This window comes from Heloderma suspectum, chromosome 7 (assembly GCF_057233095.1).
Source record: "Heloderma suspectum isolate Gila_16-S chromosome 7, 16-S_ref, whole genome shotgun sequence".
NCBI classification, from domain to species: domain Eukaryota; kingdom Metazoa; phylum Chordata; class Lepidosauria; order Squamata; family Helodermatidae; genus Heloderma; species Heloderma suspectum.
This window is the reverse complement of record NC_139464.1, coordinates 45,218,481-45,239,441: the sequence shown is the minus strand read 5'-3', so window position 1 is coordinate 45,239,441 and position 20,961 is coordinate 45,218,481. Positions and strand designations below refer to the sequence as shown.

At 40.4% G+C, this 20,961-nt stretch overlaps 1 protein-coding gene across 13 annotated transcripts in view; it reads right to left on the bottom strand.

Annotated features, from left to right (window-relative positions):
• The window catches only part of TNRC6B (trinucleotide repeat containing adaptor 6B), a 142,481-nt gene that overhangs the window by 53,863 nt on the left and 67,657 nt on the right, over nt 1-20,961 (bottom strand). For all 13 annotated transcript variants that reach the window (XM_084809896.1, XM_084809894.1, XM_084809897.1 and 10 more), the window contains 3 exons: nt 12,977-13,064; nt 8,423-8,444; nt 4,576-4,920 (listed from right to left, as the gene is read on the bottom strand). In XM_084809896.1, the coding sequence (XP_084666022.1) occupies nt 4,576-4,920; nt 8,423-8,444; nt 12,977-13,064 (455 nt within the window). The remainder of the gene's footprint in view (nt 1-4,575; nt 4,921-8,422; nt 8,445-12,976; nt 13,065-20,961) is intronic.

Genomic DNA, 20,961 nt, shown 5'->3' with positions numbered 1-20,961 from the left:
CAAATTCACATAGAGTATTGCCAATCAATAGCTACTACTCATTATACATAAATAGAACCTTTGTTTAAGTATCATGAATTCTAAATGCTGGAAACAAACAGTACGTAGGACTATTGTCTTCAGGCCTGCGTATGGGCTTCGCAGAGGCTTGTGGCTTGGCACTATTGGAAATAGGATGCTGAACTAGTTGAACTTATGATCCAATTGGCAACCAGCAAGGTTGTTCTTAAAAATGCCATATTGCATTTAATGTTGCATGCATTCTGTCCCAGTACTCACTAAGTAGGAATGCCACACAGGGTCAAACAAAATATTATTCTAACCCAATAAATTCTGGTGGCCAATATTAACTGCACTAATTAACTTCCAAAGGCAGGGTGTGAGAGATATGAAAACTAGATGAAAAACCAAAAGTTAGGACTAGTTTAGGTTGGGTTCCACAAAGTCTTTTTCTGAGAAAAATAGTATAAAATCCCTTAAAACATTTCAAGGTAGCATTTTCTGTTAGTAAGCCTTTGAATTGGAGTATTACAAATGGAAGATCCATTCACTGGTGGATTTTATTTTTTTTAATTTGTATTGCATAAATTTTGGGTACAAATAGCAAAAACTGAACATAACCAACAAACAACAAATTGGGATCATACAAAGGGTAACAGTCTTATGCGATAGAGCAAAAAGATCATTAGGGACATATAACATCATTCAGTCTGATGAAGCCCATCCGAGTCAGTAAGTCTGTCAAATCACGCAAATAAATCTTTCCATACATTTCTCTACATCGCATTGAAAACTCAATAAATTTCTACCATGATTTAAATTGCTTCTCTGAGAGACTCAATTTTAATTATTTAAATCACAGATCACTAGTGAGGAAAATTCTATTTAATCATCATAATTTTTTTTTTTAAGCAAAAGTACACTATTGTTTAATATCACCTTAATACATATTCAGAAATGTAAGTTTCATTAGAAGGTAGGTATACACTAAGCAATTATTCCGAATTCTTTTCAGATTAATTTTCATAAAAAATGGGTTGATAATGTGGTCATTTTAGTACTAAAGCAGAATGAACTTCTGAAGTCATTCAGGAGATGAACCAGCTTCAACTGTTCAATTAATCATGATATTTTTGGCACGATGTGCCAGAATCACTACCACCAAACAGGCTTTTAAATTGTAGTAATAAGATTGTTGAAGAAAACTAACAAGACGAATAAACAAACAGCATTAACAAAACACGCACATGGATTTTTGTGGAGGATACATGCAGCAGAAGTTCCCTCAGGAGTCAGAACTGCATGGATATGTTCTGTTCACTTTTGGTTTCACTTTCTATTCCCTTCCCCTATCCCTTGAATTTATATCCAGACTCCTCCTCCTTGTTCAGATTGACTCCATCTCCCCAAATTCTCTATTCATTTACCTTCTCTATCTTTGCACTTAGAGAGAGGCAAGGCCTTGAGAGAGAGAGAACGAGAAGGACAGAGAGAGAGTGCATGTACTTCTGTACACCACCTGCAGTGCAGAATAGGACTGATCAGGTTATCTCCCATCTCCATAAGCTGCTGTGAACATATTCATAGAATATAATTAGAAGTTGTATAATTAGTAATCATTATATCTTTGATCTAGGCTCTTTTTCATAGTGGTCCATCTACCCCAGAATTCTGTTTCCAGCAGCAGTCAGATGCTCATGGACAGTTCATATGCAGGACATGAAGGCCACTGTCCTCCCCTGTTGTTTGTACCCAGTATCTTTAAGTCAAAGGGGTAGTACCTCTAAATATGGAACGTAATCAAAGATTCACCCTAAAGATCTATGATTCATTTTAAATGTTTATTTCAGTTTACATTAAAAAGTTATCAAAAGTTTTATTAATATCAGGTCTGATGCGCAGATATATTCACACGCTAGAAATGCTGGTAACAACTGATCACCCATTCCAACAGCTAGTTCCAGCATTAATTAAACAGAACAATTCCATGGCAATGAGGTGGTGTAGAACCCATGGCAGAGGAAACACCACATTCAAAGTCCTCCTGGACTTATGCCAGCCAGGGCAGAAGAGGTAGGGATGGAGAGGGTGTTGTTTTCTCTCTTGCACTTTTTAAAAAACTTTGTCGGCAGCCATCACTAGCCTTTTCTATTTTATCCTCCATCAATGAGATGAAAAATAATCATGCCAATTCCAGGGCTGGGGTAGTCCCTCCCAACCCTCATCGTGGACCTGTCAGGAGAACAGGAGAGCTCTGAATCCAACAGATCAAAGCACCCCCCCCCGCCGCCATACTTCTTTTCATTCCCTATTGCCAGAGCCCTCAGGGCAGAGGAATGATTTTGGTGGAGCTTTCAATAGTGGATATCTATGTCCTATAGCCTTTGGGACATCCTCCAAGGGACCACAGGATTGTGTTCTTAATTTGTAATCCTATTTATATGTTAAATTCAAAAGTAGTAAAGACCTTCCAGATCTTCCATGCAGGATCAACAGAAATTAGATTTTTTTTTTTTTAAATCTTAAGTAGACATGGGATGCATTGTAGATAATACACAGAATAATATGTCCATGAACAAAAAATTGCAAATATTTACTTCCCTTTCCTTTGGAGAAAATTACTTTGCACAGCAAACAAATATAATTTTTTGAGAAGATTAAATGTAGAACAACTTGCAATGTCAACTGTTGCTTGCAGTGCCTATTTACTGAACAAGGGTGCATTCTTTCTTACAGCTGAAGCACTATCCTAGCCTGGAAGACGGGATTATGACAAGTAAAACAGTGGAACTTAGAATTTACAACAAGAGGCAGTCTAAGTGAAGACTTGACAAACATCAGTTTGGGTATCTGTATAGTGTAAGACTTGTGACACTCAACAACTTGCACATATAACTAAGAATATATATATAAGTAGTGGGCCATTACAGCTTATATAGACGTTAATATTTTCAGCTGCCTCCCATTCATCCAAGTATTGTCTTGGACATATCAATTAGTTTGATCCCAGAATGGGTAACTGCTTAAAAGGAACTCATCTACAATTATAAAATGACATATCATAATATACATATATGAATTCCTTTTGAACAATATAAAATAACCAATTTTTATTATAAACTATACCAGTCTCAAAAAAGCAAATATTGGCTAAGTTCCTGGTTTCTATTCCTGTTGTGTGCTTGGAACGCTGTCCCAGACAATGGTGTCACCAGTATATAAGCTGCATTTTTAATGACATAAACTGGAAGGAACCTGTTCCCCATCCCCAAACTAGATTCAGAGTGGTACAAGCAGGCTTATATCCGCTCCTGATGGTGTTCCTGAAACCCTCCCTTTATTTTGTCCCATGTAACTGGAGGATTTTCTCATGGGAAAGAAGTGCTACACTTAAGGACACTGAAGGCAAAACAGGGGTCTCTGTAATATATGGCCACTTTGTATTTCACCCCTCTGCCAATCATACTGACATAATCAAATGACATTTAAAGACAAGCACCAAAATCCAAACCTGTGAATTCTAGATAATGTGAGTGAGGGTCATGTCCAGTAACTTAACCTAGCAATCAAGTATATCTATATGCATATATGGGGCAATGGTGGCTAAGGAATCCCAGTTCACACACTGGGAATTTAGGATGATTCAAGATGAGGCTTTTATTGTGCAATCACAATAAAATATAGAGAAGAGCGGCTGAGGATGATGGGGTGAGTTTCAAATTGACTAGAAAAAGCAAGCAGGCAAGTTCCGTAACCAGGTTGTAAAACTGAGCAGAAAAGGTCAGGTCTTACAGCCCCATTGTAATTATATTTACTCAGAAATAAGGCTGCGATCCACTAGACCTGTACTGCAGACACCTTTAAAACAAGTTTAAACATACACACAGAGATAACAGAGTGGTAAAATTTTACTGAGGAGCATACAGTTCAAAATGTCAGGAAAAGGGGCGAGGAGTCAGAAAAGGCACAACACTGTCCACTCGGGTGTCACACTCACTGTGAGTTGCACACCCCCCAAAAGCACTAGACACCCTGAAGTGTGGACAGTTAATACGAATTCTTCTTTTATCTGAATTTTTAGGGAGGAGATTTCACTACTCTATCGTCTAGCAATTTAGTCCATAGAGACCATTGCAGAACAAATGCCTACTGTCCTTTTAACCACAACTTTGTTAACGTACTCAAAATCTTTGTCCCTTCCTAATGCTCACTTTCCTGAATTTCAATTCTCAAGGTAATTCTCTAATTACCAGCTCCTTCAGCATCTTTGCAATATTAATGGGATAATTCAAAAGTATTCAATATCTGTCCTATAAACATTATTTTCCCTAACTTTTAAATTAAAATAGTGACGTTAAAATGTTTTAGAAATTGGATATACATTTTGTTGTACCTATTTTTGTGTTTCTTCTCCAGCTATTAATATACAATATTTATAGGCCATTGAGGGAGACTCACTGAACAAAAGTTCAAAATTAGTAACAATAAAAGATTCAACAATATATGATGCAGCATATGTCACATTCAAAATCCAGATCAAAATCAAAGAGCAGAGAATTACTAAAGCTTTCATACCTGTTGCAGTCCCACTGTCACATGGCAGCAGCACTCCTGTTACTGGTTGTGCGTTGTTTGGATTTGCTCCAGGTGCTGGAGACAGAGACGGCCCTATTCCGCTGCCAAGGAGCATACAAGATGGCGGAGGGGGCTGCCCACGCTTCAGTAACACTTTGTGGTCCTGCTGGCAACGGAATCGCGGCGGCACCTCCCGAGGCATGTAGCGGGCGGCGCTTGGCGGTTGACCGTTCGGCACTGCCACCCTTTTGGCATTGTTGCCACCGTTGACAGGTGGCGATGGAGAGCTGCCAATTGGGCTGGCGGTCACTGGTTGGCTTAAGCTTGGTTTTGTCGCTTCGGGCACTACAATGAAAAACAAATTGGTGTTCTGAATTGTTTTGCAAATTGAACTGTGCTTACGCTATTATATTACATTAAGGATGATCTACTAAAACATTTTTAGCATTGATATGTGAGAAGCATGAAGAAAAGGCAATAGCCATTTTCAGATTGGTTCACAAAGGCAATAAACATTTATCAAAAGGGAATTTTCCTATGTGAAGAACAACAGCTTAAGCATCCAAAATCCCCAACAAAAATGAAACCAAGATGACTACTACCATCACCTAGAGCCAAAGGGTATTTAATCCAGAGTCCCTCTCCACTGGGAAAGGGTCACAAAAAAAGAGAAGACTGAGAAATTAAGAGAGAGGTCCTACTGAATCCCCAGCATCAATCAATGAACAACTCTTCTCATGACACAATCAAGACAGAAATGTAAGCACACACACACACATGCATACACATGTATACAGGCATACCCACGCGTGTGTCAAAAAAGAGCTCACATATCCGTTAGTACCTGCCAGCAGCCCCTTAGGGAGAACCATAAATTGAATCCATATAACGAGACAAACACAGAGTTTGATAAACATCTGTCTCAGTGTTCTAGAGAGATACTACATTACTAACACAAAATGACCAAGACTTCACTTTGCTCAGGTAATAAGGCAAGCCCAGGAGAAACCTGAGGAACATATTTCTACTGATATGGATAGAAAGGAAATCTCTTCTGAGGAACAGAAGCAAATAACTCAGCCAAAGAATTGTTAGAAGCAGCGTTAGATGTCAAAGGAGTAGAAGTACTGAGGAGACTAAATACAAATTAAACAAATTATTTGCATCAGTCTTCATTGCAGAAGAGATGGGCAAGATTCTCACAGCTGGGGCACAGGTTTTTTTGGGGGGTACATCTGGAGAACTGTGCCAAATAAATCCAAGATAACTCAAAATGAGAAAGTACTGATCTTTTAATTAAAGAGGTACAACTTACCAGAGGATTGGAAGATAGCCCCAAAGCCCTCTCAATTTTAAAGCACAAGGAAAAAGCCAGGAAGTTACAGACCTCTGAGCTTAACGTCTCCCGTGTAAGATGGTGGAAAGCACTACAGCTACACTTGTAAGAATCATACTGAAAAACAAGCCTTGTTTAGGGCAATCACCAAAGGGAAGTATTGCCTTAACAATCTTTTAGAATGTAAAGAACCTTTTAGATAGAAGTGATCCAGTAGATCTTCAGGCTTTCAAAAACCTTTTGACTAGTGACGTGTTCATCAACGGACAGTCATAGGATTAATCCTTTTTGGTGCCAGGGAATTTCTTATTTTTGTTTTCAAGCATTTTATGCTGTTTTTAGGTTGAAATCATTTGTTGCACTGTTGATTTCATGGTGCGTGTTTTTAGATTTTATTATTACCTTTAGTCTGAAAATCTTTTTGTACATTGTTCTGAAAGGCTTCAGACTGAGTGGGGTATAAGACACTGCAATAAATAAGCATTCATGTGTAAATGCTTCACTACAGATAGTTTTCATACCACTCAATATCCATTCAAACATACTTTTCCATGGAGGCGTTCACACATCCAGATGCAAGTCATCAAATCAGAGCATGATGAAGCAATGTGAATGAACAAGCCCAAAGTCCTTCACCAAAGTCTCTTAAGAAAACCTAGTGGTCATGTGCAGGATGGCAGGGTCACTTCTTCGATTGGAAACAATTTTTTAGAAGTGGAAACAGATAACAGTTTTCACAACGGCAGGAAATTAAGCAGTAGGATTTCCTCTAAGGATCTAGATAGGGGCTGGTGCTATTTAAGTAGTTCATAAACTATCTGGAGTCAGGGTGGTCAGTAAGGTTTGCAGATGGAATGCTAGGTCGTGGTAACTTAGGTAATGCTAAATTATGCATGATGTTAAAATCCCTGGCAGACTGTAAAGAGAGCCCAAAGGATCTCTTCACTCTAGAGAAAACAGGAAACAAAGTGACAAATGAGACTTAAAGCACAACATAATGCACATTAGAAAAAAAAAATATGCAAGGTGATGGGGTCTTACCGACTTTGAGTACCCAGTAAAAACATCTTAGGTCATAGTGGGAAGTTTAGTATGCAATAACATCAGTTCATTGTGTTGAAGCAGAAAAAAGCAAATTCTATGTTGGGATTTATTTATTTATACATGTAAATAATCTTTTCTCATAACATTTCAAGGCGGCTCAAAAACAAGCATAATATACAATAAAATCAAAACTACAATAATCAAACAGAGCAGAAGACCAAGCAATGAAAGCAGTTAAGACAACAGAAATAAAATAAAATAAAATTATTAAACCCCTATTAAAAGCCCCCCTCCCCACCACTAGAGAAAGCAACATATGTTTTAACACCACAGTGGAAGGCCAGTAAGCAGGAGGTGAAGTGGATCCAGGGTGGGTGGGGTGGGTCCAAAGTCTAGGTGTCATAACAGAAAAGCCCCCCTCCCCATTGTTCTTAAACTTGAGTTCGGAACAAAGAGAAGGCTCTCTGTAGATGATCTTAATGTACAAGCAGGCTCATATGGGTCAAAAGGATCTTGCAGATACCCTGGCTCAAAACCATATAGTGCTTTAAAATTCTAAACAAGCTCTTTGAATTGGGTCCGGAAACAAATAGGGAGTGCCAATGCAGTTGTTTCATCAAGTAACATGCTCCCAATACCTGACTCCAGTCATAGCTACTAAATTTTGAATAAGCTGAATTTTCTGGACACTTTTCAAAGGCAGGCCCATGTAGAGATTATTTGCAGCAGTCCAGTCACAATGCAACTAAGGTGTATGTTACCATAGCAAAATATGACTTCTCCAGAAATGGGCATTTAGCACAGGCCAGGAGGTGTGCATACATGTATGTATGTGTGAGGATTCTGACTCATCAGACCTTGAGGGACATATTTAGATCAGGAGTTTTAAATGCAGCAGCAGCTAGACTATATTGCACGAAACACTGGAGTATGGTTTAAACCATGTACTCTAATTTTCCATTTTGTTAAAGCATAATTTTCTTTTATCAGCCAGCTAGCAGATCCCATTAATTTCCAATGTCTTAAAAAAAGAAGAGGGAAGTTAATCAGTGTTGGGGAACAAGTAACCTTAATTCCTGCCTTTGCTAACAGATGACTCCATTATTCATTGAAAAACACAGGCCACTACCAGCACAAACGCACTATGGCCCAGATAAAATGAGCTTGCACTATTGCATCTGATGTAACGAACGAAGCGCATACCCACCAAGAACCTCTTATTCAGAGATCTTTTTCTTCTCAGACTTGAGGACTTTGCTTACATTAAGGCAACATATTTGCCCATTTCTCATATAGATGGGTGGATGGATGGATATATTCCATGCTCTGCTCATACAATACTATACCCCAATATTGGAAGAGTGGATTAACCTTTTCGCTATTAAGGGTAGTGGAATTTTGTTGGAAGAAAAAAGCCCTGTTCAAAGAGCAAGAGAAGTAATTTTAGACAAATTAAAAGCCTCTTACCTTTGGTTTTTTGATCTGTGACCTGTAAGTTAAATGATAAGAAGAAATAAAAATAGATGCAATCTTTTTAACTTAATTAAGCTTGTTTTAAAGGTGAGATTATCTATATATTGAAAGTTAACAAGTTTAGGCATGTGAAAACATTAAATGTCAGCCAATAACTCATATTACTTCTATCAGGATGCATACTTGTTATTAAGCAACACTTTCTCCTCCTTTACAAATGTCTTACTTTTTGTATTGCTTTTTTGCAATTAAGCCTATACAAGAAAACAGACTCCAATGTAGGTAGTAGGATCCATATCTCAAGATTAATAAATACATTGCTTGGGAAGATAATTTACTTCATCCAACAATGGAAGTATTTTGAAAAATCTCCCCAATTAAAGCACAAGCCTACTGACCTCAAAGTACTGGATTATTTTAATCTCGACAGCAGAACTACGGCTTTCATGAAGTATATGCTAGTAAAAGCAAGCAAAGATGGAGATTCTTCAAGACACACTATTATACATTTCTAGGGGCCACTCTGAAAAGCACCAACTAATCTCCCTGCAGATTATACCACTGCTTTCTTACACTGAATTGTCACAAGTAGAATGTCATAACTCTAGCACTTAATTCAATACAAGTTGTGTATAGAGGTCTCACTGAAAAGCTAAAACCTATTCAGGAAGTTAAACCAACCTGAACTGAAAACCAGAAAGAGCATTTGCTTTTTCCAAACCATTACAGAACCCAAATCATTATTTGAGGGGCTTTTGAATACAGACTAGTAAGAAAATTGAGATTACTTCAGAACAAGTGTTCTCACAAAACATTTGATGTGCTGGTAAACTACTGGCCCCCAACTAGAATGAACAGCGAGCACATAAAATGTTATATGGAAAGATTACTCTACAGATAGAATTGACTAACAGACAGTGAGATAAAAAGCTTGTTGGAGGAAGGGGAAAGAGAGAGTAGGGGGAGCTTACTTGTTCTTTGGTTCAATTCAGACAATCCTGCAAACCAGTTTAGAAGACTGAGAATGTGCCATGAGCTCATGCACACCCTTCTCCTGCACAGATTCCCTAATCCATTTCCAAGCTGCTGTAACCATAGCTTGCCATGATATCCAATTATAGTTAACATTAACTTCCAAATCATGGTCCGAAGTGGATTTGCAAAGCATAAGGCTCACAGTAACCATAATTTGCCCAATTTGAAATCATAGGAAACTACAATCATTATTTTATTTTATTTATTTAATTTATTAATCGCCCATCTGGCTGGTCACCCAGCCACTCTGGGCGATGTACAACAATAGAACAGTTTAAAACAATAACATTCTACATTAAAAACATAATATTTCTAAAACATACCCTAACCCACCCCAAATGCCTCCCTGAACAACCACATTTTTAATGCGTGGTGGAAGCTCATTAAAGAGGGGGCATGGCAGAGTTCCCTAGGGAGGGAGTTCCACAGAGTGGGGGCCACCACAGAGAAGGCCCTCTCCCTCATCCTCGCTAGTCTAGCTGTCCTGGCTGATGGGACAGAGAGAAGGCCATCCGAGGCTGATCTTGTTAAGCCGCCTGTTTGGTGTTGCTGGAGGCGCTCCTTAAGATAGGTCTAAACGAGAGGAGACCAGGGCACGTATTACCGATGGAAGCAGATGGTTGGGAAGGTAGGGGTGCAGCCGCCATATCAGATGGGAGTTGGTACAGCGCTGTCCTGCTCACAGCTGACACCTGAGCCTCCATGGACAGCTGGGAGTCCAAAATGACCCCCAGCCTGCGGACCTGGTCTTTCAAGGGTAGCCACACCCCATTCAACACCAGGTCGACATCCCCCAACCTCCTCTTGTCTCCCACCAAAAGTACCTCGATCTTGTCAGGGTTCAGCTTATTCCTCCCCATCTAGCCACTCAGTGTCTCCAGACGTTTGGACAGGGATTCTATGGCCAACCTTGGTGAAGATTTGAACGAGAGGTAGAGCTGTGTGTCATCTGCATATTGATGACACCGCACCCCAAACCTCCTGATGATAGCCCCCAGCGGCTTCACATAGATGTTAAATAGCATCAGGGAGAGGATGTAACCCTATGGGGCTCCACAAGTGAGCGGCCATGGGTCCGAAACCTCCTCTCCCAGTTCTACCCTCTGGTACCACTGCAATACGGTGTCTCCAATGCCCAACCCCTCCAGGCAGTCCAGGAGGATACTGTAGTCAACGGTATCAAAAGCTGCTGAGAGGTTGAGGAGAACAAGAAATTCGCCCCTATCCAGAGCCCTCCTCATATCATCCACCAAGGCAACCAAGGCCGTTTCTGTCCCATGCCCAGGCCTGAAGCCCGACTGAAATGGATCTAGATAACTGGCTTCTTCCAAGTGAATGAAATGGAAACAGCATATGGAGGAGGGAAGGAGGAAGGTTGAGGAGAAACATGTACGCTTACAGCATGATCTTAAACCTCCAAAACCTTGTTTAGACTAGAGGAATGAAAAGTGATGTCTCAACAGGCCACTATTTCTGTGCATTGCAAAATGCTTTCCCTGTGCTGCTAGCACTAAGCTATTCCCTGTAGCATTCATCTTGTTGTCTTAAGATATTGTTGTCTAACTTAGATCAGAATATGCAGCGTAATTTCTTCAACCTTTGGGGCTAGGTTTGGAAGGTCCTAGGTAGTAGAGAATGCAGCCACTTCTCTATGTCCAAGAGAGTAGAGGGAATATTGTAGTAGGAACATAGCTGGTGTGGCAGTAGACAAGAGTGCGCTACATATAGGAAAAAAACTCACATGCAAACCATGATGGCCAAGTCAAGTCAATTTTCAAATTCTCCCACATGAATGAAAAACTAAGTTGATTGAGATGTGCCAAACGTTTTACTGAACATTTACTGGCATGAAGTAGAACCAAACTGACAGCTTCAGACTCAGCTGAATGCAAAATGACCTGAATCAATTCTTTACCATTTTGATTCCCAGAACTTTTTAATCAAAATTTCTCTTTACAGTAGAATCAAATATACCACTGTAGGTTCCCTTAAATTCTGTGTTCTGGCACACATCTAGATAAACTTTAAACTTTTTACTCATGAGCATTTCTATATAATAAAGTGGAAAGCCCCCTAGATCATCATGTGTTACACTTTCAGCTACCTCTTCCTAAAAGAATTTGCTTAGCCAGACCCTAATTCTGGTTGGTGCAGTTACAGTATATAATAATACAAACACAATGTGAATGAATTGTTTGCACCAACCTAGCAAAATCTCTTTTGAATAACACACACAGACTGGATTTGGACGACCCACTGTGGCTCATTATGGGTGAGCCGTGGTGCCCATAGGTGGCAGATTGCATACGCAATTCCTGCTCAGGGGTTGTTGTGTCATGCGAATCAGGCAAGTATGGCTTATGTGATGGGTTCGGATGACATAACAGCCCCAGATGGGCATTGCATATTCAAAGTGAGGGCCACCCATGGTGGACTGACGTTGGGGATGTAAACAGCTGGGATACAGCTACTACATATAACAAATTGAAAATTATCAACATACCAATATTCGTGCATAGCGCTTAGACTAAACCAGTTTTCTCTTTTTTCCTTCTCTCTCCCAGATTCTGTTCATTCTACCAAACTAGGAAGGCTAGAGCTACCATCTCTGAATCTAATCAAGATAACCATGTCAGATCAATCTAAAAACTTTCTAGTATATATCTTAGTATATATTTAGAACCTCTGAGCAGAACTTTTCATCCAAACTTTTGGTTATAGTTCATCCACACATTATTTGGTGTGCAAATAATGACAGCCCATGATTTAAACCACCCAGAGTTCACAACCCAACAACAATGGGTTTTCTTTCTGGGTTGCTCATGGTTAACAAACCATAGTTTGTTAGCGCAGCCATGTTCACACAGCACGACAACACAGAATTCAATAACCCATAATGTGGGTTAGCATTATAGGTGAACCAGGTCAGTTTAGTGGAAGGGAAACTTTTTAACTGTTGCTTTTCTTAGACAATTGGGAGTCTACTGCTGTACTGCAAATTAGCCAAAGTTTTTCCAGTAGATCCTGATGTAACTTATGCCCAGCTTTGCTTTAAAGTGGGGGTGGGCAATGTGATCTTGCAAATGTTTTGGTTTACAACTCCCATTAGCCATAACATCATAGCCAAAACATATAAAGCATCACAAAACATGTACATCCTTGCTTTAAAGCAGCCTTATAAGTCCTACTCACCTACTGAGAAGACAGCAATTGTTGGCAGGCCAGCACACAAGCAGCAAACTACACAAACCAAACCAGATGATTTTGCAGTTTCATCAGTACTGTGTTTAAAATGGCAAGGCTAAACTAGCTGCACACATAACTCGGGGTGTCTCCTCTTCCAGCCTCAAAGACATAGCAGGCTAGAAGCAGATGCTGGATGTACCCCTCTGCTCAGCATCATGGAGATGGGGGAATAAGGACAGAGCCGTTGCAAAGTAAACTGCCTATTAATCAAATTGTGCTGATGCCCACGTTTACCAGCCTTAAAAAATGGTCAAATACCTGGCTTACCTTCTGAGTAGATTCCTTTTTTTTCTTATCCTCTTTCTTTCTTTTCTTGTCTTCCATTAACTGTTCTTCCTTTTCTTGCTCTTTCTCTCTGTTAAAAGTTTAATAAAATTTATTCCTATATAAATGCTCTGTTCCAAAAATCAAAAGAACAAATCAAAACCATGCGTAAGATACTGACCACCTCTATACGCTATAAAACAGCAATGTTTTATCAAATGCAAGATTGGCTACTTTGAGTCTAAAGTTAAGCTTTGATCCATTTTTTGAATTAAACTTAAAATGACTTTCAATTCTATAACACACTGACCTAAATTCAAAGCAACTATAAGCACGCAGAAGAGAGAATTTGCATAGTTTGAGGTTTCCTTTAACCTCACTATTACTGACAGCCAAAATGTGAATTGATTTTTAAATTTAACAGAAGAGAGTTTGTCTACAGAAGTTGCTCAGAGAAAAAATCAGAGGAAAATATCTGCACTGTTCTCTCCCCATGTATACATAAAGCATCTTTGGGCTGCCATATTCAAACAGAAAAGAGTGTTCTGGAAGATCATTTCCAGAAGGGGGTACTGCGAGACTGCTGACTTTCATGTGCCAAGTCCCACAAGGATCCATTATCATCTCCCATGCTCTTTAAAATCTATCAGTGCTAGGGGAGATCATCAAGATGCTGGGGTTAAAGTGCTACGACAATGCAGATAATATACATCTTTACCTCGTTTCCACCTTCTACTCCTAGGGAAATGGTGGATATCCTGAACCAGCTCTTGGAAATACTCTTGGCTTGCATGGGGCTTTACTAACTGAAACTTAATCCAGACAATACAAATGTGCTGATTGTCAGGGATGCTGGAAATCTACGTACAGTATACAGCTTGTCCTTGATGGGGATGCATTCCCCTGAAGGAATTAGTAGACAGCCTGGGGATGCTCTCAAACCCAGTCTTATACCCAGATACCTAGGTGACAACAGTGGCCCAGAATGTTTTTGATCTGAGAGCAGAAGCTGTACATGGATAAATCAGATCTAGCCTTAGACACGCATGCTTTAGTTACACCCAGTCTAGACTACTGAAATGCTCTCTACATTGGGCTGCCTTAAAATAGTTCAGAAATTTCAACTGGTGAAGAATATGGCCACCAGAACGTTTTGTTTGTGATGATCTCAGCACATTACATCACTTTTATATCAACTGTACTGGTTGCAAGATTGGATTTCCAGACCCAATTTAAAGTGCTGGTATTGCCCACTTGCCTCTATGAGCCTGCCCAATCTCCTCTCTGGCCAATCCCCTCTGGAAATATGGTTGTCAGGTACCTAGGACAGGCCTTTTCAGTAATGCGCTCTGTGAGATCTAATAGGCTCTCCACTCTCCTTACTTTTAGACAGGAGGTTAAGATATTTTTATTCAGTCAGGTTTTTAGCGTTTATTCTTCTGCTGTTTTAAAATGTTTTATGCTATCTCTGCTGCTGCTTTTTTACGTGTCATTTTACTTGCCTTAAATGTCATTTTAATTTTGTTACTGGGTGGTATCCAACATCACGTTGGTGTGAGTTTGTGAAAGGTGACTTCCCCATCTCTCCTTACCCTGGCAGTCCTGAAAGTCCCCCCAAAGCCTCTTTTTAGGATTGGGGACCCTCCTGAATGGGGTGGGCTATGGTGCAGGGGAGTGGAGGGATGTGGTGTGGGGGGTGGACGAGCAATATCAGAGGCACCTTCCACAAGTGAGAACTCCACCAGTGGAAAGTGCTACTGCCCAATTACCAGGAATCACTCTCTTCCCCCTCAGACCCCCACCATGCCATGGACCACCCCATTCAGGAGGGTCCCCCAATCCTCTGGAGAAGCTTTTTTGAGGATTATGGGGACTGCCAGGGGAAGGCGCAGTTGGGGAAGTCAGCTTCCACAAACTCCCTTCCACCAGTGTGAAGTTGGATACCACCTATGATACATTTTATTATTTTGCTCAATGCTTTGAATGTGTTAATATATGGAAAAGTGAGGTAAAATGTGAAATACATAAATGGATATCTTAATATTAATACACAACAGCTTCGAGCAGATCTGAAATTTGCATTAATGATGATATAACTCACCTTATTTGGATCTCGGTCATTTTGACAGCATTAGAAATGTAGGCTCTCTTTACACACATGAAACTAATTTTGAGGATATGATTTTTACCATATTGTAGTTAAATGAAACTGATTTTAAGTGAGGAAGAACTAACAGATTTTAACTCGCCTTATAAGCCAACCCAAAATTTCTGGTCACCAGGTTTGGGGGGGAGAGGACTTCTCACTGACCTTGCACTGTGCCTCCAAAATCCAGGGCAAGGTCAGAGACAATGACTTACTCCCCTCCACAGTTCCAAAATTCAAGCTGGAGAAGGGCAGTGGGGAATCATTCCTAAAATCATGCTGCACTCAAGGGTGCTTCAGAAAACACAGCAAGAAAATCAAACTTACAAGCTGATTTAAAAGGAAGGCTGACGCTTCTCATTTTGGCACTGTGATTCCAAGGTGCCACAAGAGCCCAGTTCCACAACAAGAAGCCCCTGCCTTCCTCCCAACCTTGAGGCAGGGGTGGACTGGCAGTGGGAATCATCATTTCAGTTGTACTGGCTTTTGTGGGAACCTGCAGGGTCTTGAAAGCCCAGCACTACTGCAGGAACAATCCCTGTCTTCCTCTCCAGTCCAAAGTTGAAAGGAAGGCTGGGCCATGTTTCACCCCATGCTTCCAAAATGCCTCAGAAGAGCAGCAGGAAAATAATAAGGCTTTATCCCCAACCCAGCTTCAAGGTTATGAGGATGGCTGGGGCTCACACTCAGAGGGTGGCAGAACACTTGCCATGACAAGTAAATTGCTGGACGCCTGTAAATTAGACTAATAAAGGAAATTAACAGATTCCACTGTTATATTCTCTTGTTGCTGCTATTAAAGTGCGTATGGTTGAAAGTGACTGGTTAACTCCCCCCATGTGTTCTATTGAAAGGGCATTTCCATTTTACTAGCCATTTCCACTCACAGAAGTTAACATGATCTATCATGTTTCAACCCACTGGCATTAATTCCTCAGGCAGAATGTGGACAAGAGAGATTGAGAAACATCTTCTGAAATTCAGTCCATCTGGTACCTCTTGCCATAACTTTACAAAAATAACAGCTTCAAAAAAATAATATCTTCCAAAATCTATTTATCTTTCTATAATAAGGCAAATGCAAGAGAACTGAAAATTCTACCATAATGTTTAGCTTAATTTATCAATTCACAAGATTAGTCAACTGGATGAAAAAGCTAAGATCCAATGTACTGAATCAAGTGAAGTCACAAGTTTAAAGTGTGGGCCACAAGCCTGAATAGCATGGTTGCTTGTTGCAACAGCATTTTAAAGCATTCTTGGGATAAAATTATGCAGATACTATTGAATCCATCCAGAGAGTTATGCTGTAGTATTTTTGCCCCAATCTGTATTATTTAAATTTATTTACTTCATTTTGAGTCTTTGTAAATTTGGTACAATGTCGTCATAGTCTTAAAATGCAGCAAAGTTGTAGCAGTTCTCAACTGAATTACAGTGAACTCAAATGCAGGCTAAAGGATACACAGACACATGTGTAGCATACATTATTAGTTTATTTCTGTCAGGCACACATTCTCTAACTTCAATATTCCTCGGGTCCTAGGTTGAAGGGAACCAAGCATCAAGTTACTTGTTTCCCCTTCAGTCCCACTTCCCCCACAGTGGGCAGTATCCAATACCGCCGCTCTGGCTCTGACTGAGGGACCAACTGTTTGAGCAATTGAGAATTAGCAGTTCTTAAAGTAACACCAGAAATGAGTGGAAACACTCATTTCCAGAATGGGACTGGTCAGTGGAGCTCCCTTATGTGAGCTCTGAGCCCCGCCAGAAACAAGCTTCTGCTCGTTTCTGGCTGCTTCAGGAACCACTCCGTCCTCTGGAAGGTTTAGCTCTAGAATGTTCCGAATGACTGTTCTGCACAGGCTCAAAACCCATATGTGTGAGTCACATAGACCACGAAGGATATAGTTTAGACCCAAACCCCAGTGATTTGAATAAATATTTAACAGTTTGAAAATAACCTCCCATGAATCAAACCTTTTCTGCATTAATAAAAAAACTGCATGCTGCAAAGCCTTGGGTATAAGAAGTTTTTAAATACTAAAACTATTTACTAAGCCATTTAAAATACTTAATTACAGCTAAAGGAGGCACTTATTGAACCACCCCTGAAAAAGCCTAACATGGACCTGGAAGATATTACAAACTATAGGCCGGTTGCTAGCATCCGCTTCCTGGGCATGGTGCTCAAGCAGGTGGTTGCCAGGCAACTCCAGGCACTCCTGAATGAAACCAATTATCTAGATCCATTTCAATTGGGCTTCAGGCTTGGTTTTGGAATGTAAACTGCCATGGTCACCTTGTGAGCTGACTTCTGCCAAGAGAGGGGCAGGGAGAATGTGACCCTGTTGATTCTCTTGGACCTTTCAGTGGCTTTCGATACCATCGACCATGGTATTCTTCCGGATAGGTTCTCTGGGCTGGGAGTTGGAGGTACCATGCTGTAGCAGTTCTGCTCCTACTTAGGATGGCCGACTGCTGAAGGAGGTGCTGGTGGATTATTGTATTGCCCCTTGGTAGTTATGGTATAGGGAGCTACAGGGCTCTATTTTATTCCCCATGCCATTCAACATCTACATAAAACTGCTGGGAGAGGTTATCTGGAGATACTTAATGAGGTGTTGCCAATATGTGGATGACACTCAGCTCTTTCTCTCCTTTTCATCAAATCAAGGTGAGGCAGTGGGTCTTCGGAATCAGTGCCTGGGTGTGTTAATGGACTAGATAACGGCCTACAAACTGAGACAATCCAGACATACTATTAGTGAGTGGTTTTTCTGTTTGGATGAGTGATATTCAACCTGTTCTAGAAGGGGTTGCATGCCCCCTAAAGGATTAGTTTCATAGTTTGGTGGTGCTCTTAGTTCCAGAACTGTCACTGGAGGCACAGGTGGCCTTAGTGGCATGGAGTATCTTTTAACAGCTTAGGCTGATATAGCAACTGCGATTCTATCTGGACAGATATAGCCTAGCTACAGTTATTTATGCTCTGGTAACCTCTCGACTGGATTACTGCAATGAGTTATACATACTTTGAAAATGGACTGGAAACTTCCACTGGTCCAAAATAGGGCAATGAGATTAACAGGGACTAGCTAATGTGAACACATTATGCCAGTACTGTTCCATCTGCACATTTCTGGGCCCAATTCAAAGTGCTGGTGTTAACATTTAAAGCCCTAAATAGCTTGCAGACAGGTTACCTGAAGAATCATCCCCTCCCATATATACCTGCCTGGAAGCTAAGATCATCTTCAGAGGTTCTTTTCTGGGAGCCAGCACCAAAGAAAGTGAGGTGAACAGCTATAAGAGGGCCTTTTCTGTTGTGACACCCCATTGTGGAATGACCTCCTCCGAGTGGCTCATTTGGCACCTATGCTGTGGTCTTTTTGGTGCCAAGTGAAGACCTACTTATTTCCCAATCATTTTAGTCTTTAAGTTTCTGTTGTTTTTAAATATGTTACTGTACTTTAAATCGCTGCACTAGTGCTAGGTTTTATTTTGTTTCTTATTTTTTATTTTGGTTTTAAACTATTATGTTTTATTATGTTGTATTTAATGGTTTTAATTGCTGTGAACTGCCCAGAGAGCTTTGGCTACTGGGCAGTACAATAAATAAATAGAATTCCTCCAGTGCCAGCATTTAGATCTAGTTCTCTCCTTTGTGCCAGTTTCTTCACCATACAGTCTTCACTCAGCTCACCTACTGCAGAAAAAATAAAGCAGAACACCAACATACTTGAGTGCCAGATTGGTAACCCTAACACTACATATCACAGCCTGGTATATACAAAATTCCTCAATATCTAAATAGGCTATTTAATTGTCCTTTAGGGATTTAGGTATTACAATACTAAGCCTGAAACATTAGGGTAAATAATTTAGAATAGTTTACTTTTTGTTTTGAACACTTGGTTACTAGGTCCTGGTTGAGTTGCTGCAAAAGTATGCATCAGAAATCAACTACAAATGCTTTTCATGGGGCAGAGTAATACAGAGGATGAAAAATAACATGATTTTTCTCCCTTTTGTTTTCTCCTGTGTTGCAGGGTAAACAGGAAAGAGAGATGGGAATCTGGTGTCTATGGCAGAAACTCCCAGGAGATATGAAATAAACTGCTACTCTGTAGCTACAATTTCCCTATGGCTATGACAGTTCTCTCTGAGAACTGAGAAGCTCTCTGGGGTTTAGGGAGTTGGGGGAGGGGGAAGTGGAAAGAAGGTAGACTCTACAAGGAAGAATTAAGGTTTTTTTAGTGCCACATTTAGATCAGGACGGCTAACCAATTTAAAACAATCACTCTGAGAGGCAGAAAGTTGTTCACCAATAAGGAATGCTTGCTGTTCCTTGGCAGAAATCCAAAGCAGCATAGCAGCAAGGAGTCTGCCTTCTTTAAATAGAATATCTGGAACCACTGATATTGAGGACTCTCTTAGTGAAACATCACACGTTTAATGCAGTTAACTAAGATAACAACTCAAATGGCCTGAGGAACATCCATGTTTTGATCATCAGACTTCTGAATGGAGCGTATGTTCACACAATTACATATGTTTGGGAAGACTAAATTCATTTCAAAAAAAGTCTACGAAAAGCATAATTTAACCACTGAAAGTTAAAATTATAATTGTTAAAAGCAGGACCCTCAAGATACCATTACTTAAGATTTTCATCAGATGGTTTTCTAAATTCTTCCATAAACACGATTTGTAAGGTCCCTTCCCAAAGTATTGTTGAGAACTTACAACGAAGACCCTTGACTCTGTTATTCTGGCTGTAATAGACAAATACAAACTGTTCGAGCCCACTGCCCAAGAACAAGCGGATGTCAAAAAGCTCTTGCAGGTTTTTGAGCTTGACTTGCCTTAGGCCAGGGCCAAGACGGAGGTGCCTTCTGGGCCCCAGGCTGACCCTGCTCAGGCAGATCAGCCAATTGATATCCCACTTCTGCAACCCCTGCCCACCCTCTGTTGCTTGCCAATCTCCCAAGATGTAAGGTGCCTGACATCTCAGGCTATACCATTGAATACAGTGCACCAAGTCAGGGTTGGACGCAAGTCACCACCAAAACTTGGAACACGCCTCACAGACGGGCTGTGCAGGTGGAGGGTCCGAGAGCACAGAGTCGCCACTGCCGATTATTATTATCTGCCTTTTGTTCTCCAGCACATCCCCGGACGCATAGGAGGGAAACTGCTGGCTTATGAGTACCAACCGAAGTACATGGCCAGCTACAGCTTAGCTGTGGGATCTGGTCGACGTTCAAGCCCAAGTTTAAAACTGTGCTTTTGCCTGCCATTGGTCAGACCTGGGCACAGTTGGGTATAAGAAAACCAGGTAATTGGAAGCCCAGAGATCCTTACCCACTGCCAGGAGCACCAAAGCCCAAACCTTGAGAACTTAGTATAAAAAGCATTCAATATAAAACCAGACTAGACAAAAGTTTTTAGCCCCGACCTCCTTCCACGGAGTGTGAAGTTTAACAAAATCCACTGACCCTGCCCCCCTGCAAATATCTGCTAAAAATAAATGATAATTCATCAAGACAATATTAAAATGGATCTTCTGATAACCCGAGGAATATTTAGGACTGATTTTATATTAAAAGAAAATATTTAATTATCCTGTGAAGCCAGAAACACTGGTACGTTCCTGGCTTCACAGGTACACATTTACAGCATGTTTCATGTTTATTGGGAAGCGAGTCTCACTGTCCCTAAGTGCTGTATTTAGGATTACAGTCTCAGTCTCAAAAAAGAAAAAAGAAAAAAAGACTTGCTTTCATTTTTATTGCACACAGTACAGTAGTGTCTTAACAGAAAAAGCTTGCAAAACCTA